The sequence below is a fragment of the Gossypium hirsutum genome, chromosome A04, assembly GCF_007990345.1.
Source record: "Gossypium hirsutum isolate 1008001.06 chromosome A04, Gossypium_hirsutum_v2.1, whole genome shotgun sequence".
Taxonomy (NCBI): domain Eukaryota; kingdom Viridiplantae; phylum Streptophyta; class Magnoliopsida; order Malvales; family Malvaceae; genus Gossypium; species Gossypium hirsutum.
Window position 1 is genome coordinate 77,126,672 of NC_053427.1, and position 14,697 is coordinate 77,141,368.

General features: G+C 36.1%; 1 protein-coding gene across 1 annotated transcript; it reads right to left on the minus strand.

Moving 5' to 3' along the window:
• Positions 1-11,867: 11,867 nt before the first annotated feature.
• LOC107948591 (protein MET1, chloroplastic) lies at positions 11,868-14,465 on the minus strand. The gene is made up of 7 exons (XM_016883202.2): positions 13,541-14,465; positions 13,071-13,177; positions 12,882-12,976; positions 12,696-12,772; positions 12,453-12,573; positions 12,214-12,273; positions 11,868-12,124 (listed from the first exon to the last, which is right to left on the minus strand). Exons 1-7 carry the CDS (start codon positions 13,918-13,920, stop codon positions 11,981-11,983), a joined length of 984 nt encoding a protein of 327 aa, XP_016738691.1. The 5' UTR covers positions 13,921-14,465; the 3' UTR covers positions 11,868-11,980.
• Positions 14,466-14,697: the final 232 nt, after the last annotated feature.

A 14,697-nucleotide genomic window follows, 5' to 3' on the forward strand; every position in this document is an offset into this window, starting at 1 on the left:
CATGAGAGTTGGCTAGCAAATGGTATGTTTGTGCTTAGTTTTGGTAATAGTTTGTGATGCCAAACTGTGTATGTTTGTAATGGTTATATAGCCTTGTATGTGGTGGTTATTTTGAAATATGCTAAGTTGAGGAAATGGTAAGTTTAAGCATGGGTTAGAAGGTGCCATAAGTGAGTTATGAAATGAGTATTTTGGCATGTTGTAATAAGATTTTTAATGTGTTTTGGTATGGATTTGAATAGGTTATTGAATGATGATGATTTATTCATAATGAAGCATATGTTGAGCATGGAATTGGCTAAAAATTTTGGTATATAAGTTGTTTAATATTGCTTTTAGGAATGAACCAAATAGGGGTGACAAGTTGACTTAAACCAAGCCTGTATTGTGCCACATGGTCAGGGAACACGGGCGTGCCTTGTGGCGGTGTATGCAAAGCAGTAACTTCTTAAGATCACACGGTTAAGACACATGGGTGTGTCATATGGCCGTGGGCTCAAGTCAGTAGCTAGCTAAGTATCACACGGCCATAGCACACGGGCGTGACTGTTGGCCGTGGGTGAAGGTCAGTATGTATGCTCTGTTTTGGCACGGTTAGATCACATGGGCATGTCTGGTGCCCTTGTGAGGCACACGGCCTGGTTACATGGGCGTGTGACCTCAACAGAATTGAAAAATTTTCTGAGTTCTGAAATTTATGAATGTGTTCGGTTTAATTCCGACTTTCCTTAAAAGTATGTTTTAGGTCTCATAGACCATCATAACGGATGAATTGTTGATGATTGCTTATGTATTAATGTTATGTGATATCTGTGATTCTAAGTCGGTCTGAAATGTTCTGTCTGTCTGGTAATGCCCCGTACTTATTCTGGCGACGGTTACGGGATAAGGGTGTTACAGGTACTTCCATTATTGGGACATTTTTGGAATTAACCGCCTTGATCTTTTTGGTCGATTTGCTAATTGAGGGACCAAGTTTATCCATGACTTTCTCCGATATGAACAGATCAGATGCCCCTATATCAATAGGAGCATTCCTTATTCGGCTTGTAATGTTGATGTCCACAAACATCAACCCTTTTTACTTGCGATCCCTATTCGCTTTCGCAGAATTGAGTATCATTGAACCAAACTTCAAAGCCTCACTCTTTGGCTCTACTTTGTTTCCTTTACTCTTCGCAGATGTCTCGGATAACTCTAGACAGTCCCGCATCCTATGCAAACCACAACATAAGAAGCACTCCATTGGCTTTTTTCACTCTCCCTAATCCTATTCGCTTTAACTGAATGCATGATCAAACTAAGCTTCATTGATGCTTATTTGGATATTCATCCCTTTTGATAGCAAAAAGCATGGATCATTTTGGAAAGTCCCTCACAATGTGTGGACCTTTACAAATGAAGCATCTCACTGGCCCCTTTGGTTTATTCTTGGGCTTCCACTTCCCATTATGTGGTTTCCTATTACCACTATTATTGTTGTCGTTTTTGTAACAACCCATTTTTCAGTAGTGTTGGAAATAGTGATTTCGGGACCATAGAACTAATGGGTGAGTCTGTAAGTATTATTATTTAATATTTATGAGTCAAATATGGTATTATATTGAATTTTGATATGATAATTTCTGCTAATTGAATGATTAGTTTAGTACAAGTGGTTTTTCCTTTAAGTCAAGTGGTTTTCGAAAATGAGGTATTAGGACCTCGTTTCTGTAAACTGAGTCCGTAAATATTTTTATTAAATATTTACAGGGTTGTTATATAGGTGTACTGAAGTCTGGTCTAGAAATTTTAGTGATTTGATAGTTAATTAAGTAAAAGGACTAAATCGTAAAAGTTGAAAAAGTTAATCGCTATTAGTTTATATGTGTGAAATGTTTATAAAATCATAATTAGAGGGTTTTATGAGGCAATTAACCCATATTAAGTATGGTGGATGGTTTATAAATGATTTATGTATAAAATTATATGTTATTTTATAATATGATAATGTTAAAAGTATAATAAAACAAACAATAATGTTAATAGCTGGAACACCCCTAATTCGTCTCTGTCGCCGGATTATGGTTAGGAAACATTATTGTATCGTTGGAAAACATTTAGCCTTAATACATCTCAATATAATAATTAAATATTACTTAAGTAAATCACATTAAAAATACAATCAAACATATGCATTTGGTCTCTAAATCGAGCCTTTGAGGCCCTAAAATTGACTTAGAAGCAATTTGGGACTAACTTGAAACAAAGTAGAAGATTTGGGAAAAAGTTGAAAAAATTGGAAAATAGATGTCACACAATCGTGTGGGCAGGCCGTGTGACATAGCCTAGGCCATGTAACATTCAAACAAATGGGCACACGGCTGTGTCCCAGCTCGTGTCCTCACCCATGTAGCTCACTAAGTAGGGTCACACGACCGTGTCAAAGGCCGGGTGCCAAGTCGTGTAACTCACTGACTTGAAATACTAAAAAATTTCAATTGACACACGACCGTGTGATCCATAATTTAACCCTAAATTCAAGCCATTTCAAGTCAAGTTCATACCAATCCAACCATACCATTTGGACATACCATTTGGACATACATTCAAGGGATCTAAATATCATTCAAACACACCTAAACATGTTATTTCAAACAACCTAATTCATCTAAACAATATATCATTCAAAGGTACCATAATTGTATCAAACATTATTGTAAAATCACACATTTACAACCTATTTCCATCAACTAACCTAAACACCAACACAATCATAATTCAAACTATTTCAAATATTATATGTATGCATCACTTATCATATTTACAAGCATAAACACCAAAATGTGAAGCCTATCATACAAATATCAAAATGACCATTTATAACATCTAATTCCACCACAAATTATCATATTACTACAAGACTCTTCTTATTACATGCCACTTTTAACCAACATCAAAACAAGCACGAAATGACTACCAAGGTATAGATGATATTGTGTAAGCTTCCAAGTTGATCCAATTGATGATACGATTTCAAGAGTCTAACAAAAATCAAATTAAACGAATAAGCACAAAGAAGCTTAATAAGTTCGATAAGTCAACTCGTTTACTATCAATTATCAAATTTCCAAGGGACGTTATCATTTACTACACCGGTATCAAGCCTTCTAGGCATTAAGCTTAAATAACAATGGCACTAAGCTTGCTAGGCACTAAACCTGATTAACACCGGCATTAAGCCTACTAGGCACTAAGCCTGAATAAAATCGGCACTAAGTTTGCTAGGCACTAAGCTTGAATCTAAACCTGCTAAACACTAAGCCTGAATAACACCGGCACTAAGTCTGAATAACACCTACACTAAACTTGAATAACATCAACACTAAGCCTGAATAACATCGCATTTGAAAATACAGTACGATTCAACATTTAAATAACAATACAAATTAGAACTAAAAGATTAAATCATTAACAATGAATTGAATATAACCATGCATATACATAAAATGAATTTACAGGACTGGTTTGCAGTAATCGAAAAGTACAGAAGCTACTCCGCAATCTTTTCTTTTCCACGATTGTCAACACGCTCGTGATCTAAAACAATAGTTTCATTCAATTAAGTACTTCTAGAATTTAATTTAATCCATAATTCATATTTATGAAAAATTACAAAATTGCCCTTAACATATTAACTTTTCATAATTTAGTCCTTAAGCTCATAACTTGAAATTTAGCCATTTTAACCAAAATCCAATTTAACCAATGTTACAAGATACCTTGAAACATCCCATTATTACCAACATTTCACAACCAAACCCATGGATTTATACTTTTAACAATTTAATCCTTATTTCAAAAATTCATCAAAATCACTTAACAAAACATGTTTATTTAACAACCAAGATTACTAATCCATCAAATAACTTTAAAATACATTAAAAAAATCCATGGTAAGTCCCTCAATATTTAAATTTTTTGCAAATTAACCCCTAGGCTAGCTAGATTAAGCTAAAAAGAACTCAAAACATAAAAATCATTAAAAACAGGGCTTGAATACATACCATGCAAGGGAGAAATAAAGTTTGAATAAAAACCTAGCTAAGCTTCCATGAAGAATCGGTTTTGAAGAAAAAAATGAAAAAGATGATGATTTTTAGCTTATTTAATTTTATGCTTATTTACTATTTTTACCATTCTACCCTTATTACTAATCAAAATTTTCAATAAAACCTTGTATATAACTATCCACTAACTCTTTGAATGGTATAATTACTGTCTTAGTCCATTAGCTTTCCTTTCCATAGCCATTTAGCCATTTTAACTAATAGAATTCAACTTTTACACTTTTAACGATTTAGTCCTTTTCACCTAAATAACTGTTTAAACTCTAAAGTTTCTTAACAAATCTTTTACATGACCTTAATATAATCCCATAGGCATTAAATAAATAATAAAATAATAATTTACTCATTAAAATTATGATCTCAAAACCACTATTTTCGACACCACTAAAAACGAACTGATACAACTCTCCCCTCTTAGGAAATTTCATCCTCAAAATTTCTTATTAGTGAATAGATTCAGATACTATGAACTCATCAGTTCTTCTGTCTCCCACGTAGCCTCTTCAACTCCATTACGATTCCACAAGACTTTAACTAACGGTACTATTTTGTTTCAGAGTTCCTTTACCTCGCATGCTAAAATCTTGATCGGTTCTTCAAAATATGACAGATCAGGCCGAATCTCCACCTCATAGGGAGCAATTATATGTGAAGGATGTGATCTATATCGCTTCAGCATTGAAACATGAAAAACATTATGAATCTTTTCAAGTTTCGGAAGTAGAGCTAATCTGTAAGCTATAGGACTGACTCTTTCAATGATTTCATACGACCCGATAAACCTCGGGCTCAACTTTTCCTTTTTTCTAAAACAAAGCCATTCTTCCACGGTGAGATTTTTAAGAATACTCGATCCTTAACAACAAACTCTATATTTTTTCGTTTCATAATGTTACCCTCTGTTCAAAAGGGACCTTATCCTTAAGGTTCCAATCTGGAAAGGTTTCATGATCTTTGTCTTCCCAGGCGGCATTATTGTTGGAGAGCCCTTCCCAACGTATCAAGAATTGATCAATGAAATGGTCAGAACGCTCGATGACTCGTTTGTTGAGAATAGCTACTGGAGTTAAGATGAGTGTGTTTGTTGCCTCAACTAAGTGTAGAGGTGTAACTTGTTGATCGAGAATGCTTTGTTTTGGCGAATGAGGGAAACATGGAAGACCGGGTGAATTTTATCCTCTACGGGTAGGTCTAATTAACGATAGTACCAATCCGACTGATTACTTTGAAGGGTCCAAAGAAACGTCAACTAAGCTTATGGTGACAGTGAAGTCGTAATGAATTTTGAAGAAAAGGTTGGAGTTTGACGTAAACCCAATCACCCTCATTAAAGAATAAGTCTCGACGGTGTTTGTCAGTAATAAGTTTCATCCAATTTTGTGCCTTTAAAAGATTTTGTTTTAAGTGAGTAAGTACTACATCTCGATCAAGAATGTGTTGTTCGACTAAAGGTGCTCTTGTTGTTCCTTTGACATACTGGACTAGAGTAGGTGACAAGAGTTGGTGGTGGTCATCCTAAAGGGCTTCGAAGGGTGTCATTTGAGTGGTGGTTTGATAAGCTGTGTTGTACCAATATTCTGCCCAAGGCAACATTGTAACCCAGTTGTGAGGAGTATTGGTTGTGAAGCAACGAAAGTACATTTCCAGACATTTGTTAAGGGCCTCTGTCTGGCCATCGGTTTGTGGGTGATAAAAGGTACTTATAGCGAGAGTGGCGCCATGTAGGCGATGAATTTTCTTCTAGAAATCTCGAATAAAATGAGGATCTCGATTTGTGACTATTGCTCGGGGAATTCCATGAAGACGAATAATGCCTGTAACAAAGGTTGATCCAATTGTGAGACTCGAAAAATCACTAGGAAGAGGTAAGAAATGTCTATATTTGGAGAGACGATCTACGACCACCATGATAATAGCTTTCCCTTGTAAAGGTGGTAACCCGATAATAAAATCCATTGAGATGTCTTCGAACACCAAAGTTGGAATTGGCAGAGATTGAAGCCAGAGGGGCGCAACGATGGAGTCTTTCATTTGTTGACAGACTGAACATTTAGAGACAAATTGGTGAACATCACCATGCATTCCTTTCCAATTTTTTTTTGAAGTAAGTCGATGGAATGTTCGAGTGATTCTTGCATGTCCACTTATCGGAGTAGAATGAAACTCATTTAAAAATTGGTGCCGAAAGGGGGGAATCAGATGAAATGATGAGGCGATCGTGAAAAAATAAGAGACTGTTGTGATTCGTATAACCTAGAGGGGATTTAGGATGGGCACGAAGTTGAGCATGCCAGGTTAATAACTCAGGGTGAGCTTGATTGGCCTCACATATTACTGCGATGATAGAAAACTTTGGACCTATAATAGCAAACAAGGAAGCTACTGGAGGTCGTGAAAGGATATCTGCGACGTGGTTATGCTTGCTTGGACGATAGACAATCTCAAAATCATATCTCGATAGTTTGTCGACCCATTTTTATTGGTCGGGTGTCTAGATGATCTACTTCGTAAGGCTTTTTAAGGGCTGTTGATCTGTAACGATAATGAATCGGCGACCCAATAAATATTGCCACCATTTTGTGATGGCTTGGGTAATAACATACATCTCCCAATTATAAGTGGATGCGGCTTGTTGGCAAGGAAAAAAATTTTCACTGAAAAATGCGATGGGATGGCCATCTTGAGATAGAATGGTGCCAATGCCGATACTTGAAGCATCAGTTTTAACCGTGAAGGGCTTAGACAAATCTGGAAGTTGGAGTATAGGGGTTGATGCCAATAGTTTTTGTAATTATGAGAAGGTCAGGCTTGCTGTCGGTGTCTACTTAAAAGAGCCCTTTTTAAGTAAATCGGTTAATAGGCAAGCTACTGTTGCATACTTGTTTATAAAATGTCGGTAATACGCAACCAAGCCCAAAAATGCGTGAATGTCTTTGATTGTTGTCAGTGTGAGCAAATGGACAATGGCCTAAATCTTGTCTGGGTCAACCGCAACACCTTGGGCTGAAATGATATGGCCCAAGTAACCCACAGATTCTTGTCCAAATAAACATTTGGACTGTTTTGATACCAAATGGTGAGAACGTAAGAGCTGAAGAACCTGTCGAAGAGGGTCCAAATGCAAGGTCCACGTTGCGCTATAGATCAGTATGTCGTCGAAAAAGACAAGAACAAATTGTCGAAGAATTGGTCTGAAAATGTCATTCATCAGTGCTTGAAAGGTAGAGGGTGCATTTGTAAGACCGAATGACATTACCAAGAATTCGTAATGCACACTGCACATTGTGAGTGCGAAAAGCCATTTTAAATTCATCACCTGCACTAATTCAGATTTGATGATATCCGGCTAAGAGATCCAACTTTGAAAAATATGGAGCTCCATGCAAATTTTCAAATAATTCATCTATGGACGGAATGGAAAATCGGTCGCAAATTGTAACCATGTTAAGAGCACGATAGTCCACACAAAAACGTAAAGTATCCTCTTTTTTTTGGATGAGAATAATTGGAGATGAAAATGGACTAGTGTTAGGTCGAATAATCCCATCGTTGAGCATTTTAGTAACCAATTTTTCCATCTTTTTTTCTTTTTAAATGCGGATTCCGATAGGGATGTACCTGAACCGGATTTGTGTTGGGTAGGAGATGAATTGCATGGTCACAGGTTTTTGACGATGGAAGACCCTGGGGTTTACTGAAGATATCTGAAAATTAAGCCAAAATAGAAGCAATATCAGATGGATAGGAAGATACTGACCCGTTGGAGGTGGTTATTACTTCTAGGAGATAAAATTCAGCAATGGCCTGTGTTGACTACAATCGATGAAGAGCATTGTATTGGATGAGCTGAGCCACAGGAAATCGGTTGCCTTGCCAACAAACTTTATGACCATTATACGTAAATTGGAAAATCGAAAATGCATAATCGGTAACCACTGGTCCCAATGTGGCTAACCACTCAATGCCTAACACCATATCCCAACCATGTAATGGTAAAACATGAAAATCCACAGAAATTTCTTGGCCTTGGATGACTAGTGGTACCTTGCGACTGATGTCCGAACAATTTAAACGGTATCCATTTCCAACTAATATGAAAAATTGAGTAGTCGTTTCGATTGGAAGTCGTAGATAAGATGCCACTCTGGTTTGCACAAAATTATGGGTGCTACCCTCATCTAAAAGAATCTGAATAGTTTTACCATGTACTTGACCTGTGAATCGCAACGTTGATGTAGAACAACTGTCTGCCAGAGCATTATAGGAAATTGTCGATTCAGTCATTAACTCCTTTAGTTGCAGGTTTTCGGCCACCGTAGAGTCCAGGGCAGATTCAAGAACTGGAGAACTTTGTCGGTTGTCCTCGAACAACAACAATTGCGGTTCCGATTTGCACTTGTGATCCCAAGTGTATTTCTAGTCACAATGGTAGCAAATGTCTTGTGCCGGCGTTGAGCTGCTTCCGAAGATGAAAGCCAATGAAAGGGAACCTTAGCATCACTCGACGGTGTGGCGAAGTTTTGGGTTGATGAGGGCGGTGATGGAGACACTTGCGCCAGAGGTTGTAGTTTCAGAGTAGGAAGAAGTGGTCTGCCTGTTCCCAAGGATGGTCGACCCGAGCCCTTCTCTAGGGCAAGACGTTGCTGATGAAGATGGGCCAGTCCAATGGCATCTTCTAAGTCTGTGGGCCGATGGATCAAGACACGGTTTTATTATCGGGTCGAAGGCCCAAAATAAAACATTGAACCAGGAACAACGGGGGTAAAAACATAGTGTGGTTTGTAATAGCCTCAAACCGTGCACGATAGGCCTGAACTGTAGACGTTTGTTGCAGCTTGGCAAGCTATCCTTCAAGTGACTCTAGGTCACGAGATCGAAAACGCTTGACCAGAGCCGTCGTAAAATGAGTCCACCTCGAAAGTTGTTTATTTCAATACATCTAATCCAACCACTCTGCAGCATCATCGTCAAGATAAAAGGAAGCAATGGTCAGTGTATCCTGTTCCTGGATATTGTAAAAAGTAAAATAATGTTCTGCTTGCAACACCCAACGATCTGGATTTGTACCTAAAAACCTAGAAAACTGAATCGGTGCGGGTTTGTAAGGGCCAATGGAAGAAGAGTCGGTTGGTTGTGACATGCTATGGGACCCTAATTTGGGAGGTGAAACTGTGGAAATAACTGGCAGCCGAGTGAGGAATTCTTGCAACATCTGGTGTTGAGAAGCAAAGGATTTAGTAAGATTATCAACGTCTTTGCAGAGTTGTGCAATTGATTGTTGGACAGGTTTGACATTTTCGTCGAGTAACTTGAGTCTGGTTCCACTCGCTATATTTTCCGATAGTCAATGAAAGCATCGATGTTGTGGATGGAATCTAGCAGTTTCTAGAATGGGATTGGACAGAAATTGAGAAAGGTTGAGGATGGAATTCCTTTTCAGTAAAAAAAAAATCCACATTACACTTCAGAGAATTAGGTGAGAAAAGAACAATTTTCTATTGACAAGAAGCATATTCCAATCATATTCCTTCTGCTCTTCTTATAGTATTCTTATAGCCGTTATGCTCTTGCTGATGTGGGCTATATGACAAAATACTTGAATTTCAGAGGAAGCCTTCTTTGACGTATGGCCGTGATAGTTTTGGATGGAGGTTCAGTTTGGTTCCTTGGTTCGGTGGCCTTTGGTTCATTCATAACACCAATTTTCTCTTAGAATTCAAGAGTTTGGTCTTAACATGGTTGTGAAATGGATCTTATAGCAGCTCACGTTGGATTACCCGACCATTAAAGTAGCTAGAGAATTCTATTGATCACTCTTCACTTGTACCTTTTGGGGAATTTGGAGGGTGAGAAATGTCCTAATCTTTAGAGGATCTAAAACCAACCCAATAGGTACTATTTGTTTTATTAGATGCTACTACAATTTTATAACGAAGACATTTGCGGAAGAAGATATAGCAAGGAAAATGAATGATAGATGTAATAACTCCAATAGAATTAAAGAATTGAGAAAAGAAGATGGCAATGAAATCCATTGGAATTTGTCTCAGCCAATGTAAAGAGGGAGAGAACAAGATAGCATTAGGGGCATGGCTATGGTGAAAGACAATAACAATCATGCAATTTTCTATTGTAGAATATTTTATGCAAATTTACAACTCCAAGCAAGAGTTCTTTTGAGATTGATTTTTTTTGTATATGGAGGATCAAGAAATTAGCAAATGTAAACTCTTGAATAGAGGTAAGAAATGGATCAATATAAATTTAAAAAATTCTAAAGCAGAAGGGAAGCTCATCCTGACCACTAGTGACATCAAGAATTTGATATAACATATAGAGATCGTTGAGGGGAAAACCAAACCATAATTTGAAAGAGGTGAATGGTTGAGCATCAAAATTAGTGGATAGTTACGGCGTAATGAAGGTAAGGGCTTTGGCCCCTTGTTTAAATAGAACAGAAGCAAGTCTAGTCCTTCCCAATTATAATTTTATTTTGATCCCAACATTAAATTTCTAGCTTTGCCCCATAAAACTCATCCTTTCTTTCTAAATTGTTGTTCATATTAAGACAAACTCTTATGTTTCATCTTGTATTCATCTATCTTTGTTATAATAAACTAAGTTATCATAATTACTTTTGTTCAATTTATTCATAATGTCTTTAGATATTTGATAATATAATTGTAAGAAAGTGTAGTTATTAAGATATTAATTAAATTAAGCTGTAATAATAAAGAATTTTAATTCTCTAGATATGTTTACCTCTTTAAATGGAATTACACCTTTTTAAATGAATAAAAAGAAAAAAAAGTTTTAATTCATTACGAATAACAACTTGTGCAAATCCCTCCATTTTCAACCTCCTCCTCCTATTACTCATAAGAATTGATGTTTTATCAAATTTACTAATTGAAATGATTATTCAAATATGTTAAAAATATGTAATTATAAGTAATTATATTAAAATTTAATTATTAGTAGCTTTCCAAACAAATTCATTTTTTTCCTTTTTCTTTTCTGTTCTTATTTAGTCATTATATTTTTTTATAAAGAAAATTATATAATAATTATATTAAATCAAAATTTCTGTTTTAAATTAATATGATAAATAGAATAATAATTCTATCCGACGATAACATTGTGCAGGTTATTTTCTAATTGTATATAAATATGAAATTATTGAGTGATAAAGAAATAAATTTGATGGGAGTATTATTTTTACTATGAATTAGTAATAAATTAAATTAATTGATATATTACCACTCATATACTTTATTTTTAGCAAAGAGAAGAAAAAAATTTCGTTTTTTTTTAAAGATTTTATTTTTTACAAGTTATTAATCATCTTTCTAATTTCAAATTTAAATTTGTATTAACTATTATTTATTTTATATCTAACTATTATATTATAACTATTATTACACTAGTAAGGAATTAAATTTCAAAAAGTATTTCGTAATTCAAGTTGTACAAATTTTAATATTTTCTTCCAAGTAAAATAGCCTTTTTATTAAGAATTTATTTAATTTAAGTTGGGATTATTTTATATTCAAATTGTTTTGATCTCCCTTGGAAATAAAAACCAAGAATCATTTTTAAAGATGTATGGCATAATAATACATTGCAAATATTTTAAGCACGAATAAATCCTGTTTTGGTATTTACAGATGAAAAGCATGAATGAAGTTTCAATATAATTGGAAAGGCAGAAAGAATGAACGTTTTGTAAACTGCAGATACCATCAACACATTTTTGAATAACAAAAATGGACAAAACCCCAATTTTTATTAAAGATGGATTGACGAAAATAAATCGAACTTGTGAGCAAAATTATACTATAACACAAATATCCTTTGGTGTAGGGCTTTTTCTATTTCTGGTTGAAAATGCCAAATAAAGATTTAATGGCATTGATGGCATTCTCATTGATAAATGATTCATCAAACCTTTTAAGCAGTGGCTCAAATTGCTCTGAGTTTTTTAAATTGGCCAGGTCTGGATCCGTCCGGATTCTCTGTTTAACACAAAATTAACAACAAAGTTCGGTTAATAGGCTCGTCTAAAAACTCGACACCAATGTAATGCAACGCAATTGATTATCACCTTAAAGTCTTCAAATCCTGCCTCCAAGGCATCTTTAAGTGCTGATAGACCAGCTTGAATCTGTAAACATTTCCAATGTATTACAACCATATGAGGTGCACATTGCATTAAAGTTATATTACAACCTGTATGATATTATTCTCAATGTTAAATGAAGATATTAAGAGATGAATTATATTAATTATACCAAGGAATCAAGTATGGGAAAGATGCAAGGAAATTTTTTTTTATCAACCTACCTGATTAAGCTTTGAATAACAGCAAGCAACATTGTAACTTGCTACAGCTGCTTCATTAGGCTCTGGCTTTGATCCCAGTACAGACTCGAATTTCTCCAGCGCTTGCTCGTAATTGCCGCTCCTTCCCGATGATAGAAAACGAACAAGATATTTAGTGCTTAAATATAATTGGTTATGTGGTGAAATATGATATAAGCATGAGCAAAGGATAAGTAAAGTTCTGAGATCAAGTCACAAGAGTACTTGTATAATTGCAACCCTTCACGAAGATCCGTTTCCCTGCGTTCTTTTTGTTCCTTTTTCCTCATATAGTTTTGCATCTGAGATTCAAGCAGCAAGTTGCGGACATTATATTGTTGTTATGACACAGAAAATTTTATTACTTTAATACAGTGAAGGTTATAAAATGATAGTGAAAGTACTACTTACTTGGATTTCCCTCACTCTGTCACTAATTACACCTGAGTTCCTCTCAGCTCTAATAATCTCCTTCTCTGTTAACTCGCCTCCTTCATCAACCTTCCCTGGAAAAATATATAAGAAATGCTGACATTTTTTAGCTTATGATGCAGTGTTCATAAGGGGCAATTTAATTATGAACAAAGGATAATAACTTACCATATCTTTTCTGCATTTTCATAAGCAATGGACCAATTCTCTGGCGGATGGTGTACATTGTCCTCCCATATTCGGCGGCCGGCCATATTTCTGTTCCAAACACTGCACTGCATTCCCATAAATGGTTCATTAAGTCACCTTCTAATTTTAACACTCTATGAGACCGAGAGCTTGAACATTAACCAGATATTCAATTACAACACTCAGTGACAAAATTTGATTCATGTGATAAAAATGGTTGAAGGTGTGAGAAAGGGTCACGGTGAAACATTAATCCGAGGCAAATTGCCCATAAATTGACACTGGTAGAGTCTTTTGATGGGCAGCTGGCAATCTTTCATTTCATTAATACATTAGTGTGGCAATGCCTTCTAAAGTCCACACCTCTTAATTAGCAATAGTAGGTTGGCTATGGGTGCTATCAGCAGGTTTGCTTTTGCTAATGAAAAAGAATGAATAGAAAAGCTAACCTGGTGGCAAGTACTTTGTCCCCAACGGTGAAAACCCCAGCCTTGTCAGCAGCTCCACCAGGCTGAATAGCATCAATGTAAGTCCCACCATCTCTGCCTTTTCTGAATTTGAGCCCATAAGGCTGCTCAATCTCTACCTCATACTCCTCGTACTGCTGCTCTTCCTGCTCTGTGGTTTGGGACTCACCTTCCGATGCTTTCGCTACCAAAATCCATGGCTTTAGCTGCTCCTTGCCACTGCAGAAAGACGCTGAACACTTGCTGTTGAATCTAACTCCTACATGCCTGGTTGAAGAAAGGAGAGGTTGAGTGGCTCTGTGTAAGGGTGAGCAAGTGTTAGAGCAGAGATAGGAGGGATAAGTGGTGGGAGCCAAAGCCATGGTTGTATTGCTATTTGCTACGCTAACAAAACAGAAGGTTTTTTAACTTTTGAGTGGCTCTGGTAACAGTGAGCAAGTGTTAGAGCAAGGATAGGAGGGATAAGTGGTGGGAGCCAATGCCATGGTTGTATCACAGGAATGATATGATTGGTCGGAAACCAGATGTGGATTGGATTCGTTAATTTTCTATTGAACCAAATGAAAGCACGTGGCACTCCCAGATCCAGCAATTTCTTCCCATACGTATAAAAAAGGAAAGAGATTTACAATATATTTCATTATCCAAACCAAAGAGAAAGAAATTCCCACATTCAAGAATGGAAAAAGAACAGACTTTTATAGAAGTATTGAATCAGATCGAAAAAAAGGAAAAGCCAAAGAAGAAATATAGCAGGGGGGGCAGTGTGAGAGTTTATGAATTCTCCATTCCAAGAATTGGCAGAGCGAAAGAGAGGGGTTTTTTACGGTTCCTGAAAAAATTGCCACAGTAAAACTTACCTACTTTAATGCAGCCACCAATATATATATATTATAAAAAAGAAATCAGCGCAGTGCATCACCCAAAGACAGCGAGACCTTAAAAGAAGGGAAAAGAAAAATCTCTCTCTCCTCCTCTCATCTCACTCAATGGTCTACACAGCTATTGAACAAAAGATAATAATTTCATTCATGAGAGAGAATTACAAGAGGATTTTGAGATAATCAGGAATAGAAAAATTCCAGAAAGGGGATAAGAGCCTAACTTAGTTCTCTTTACCACCCAGTCAGCTACTCTAT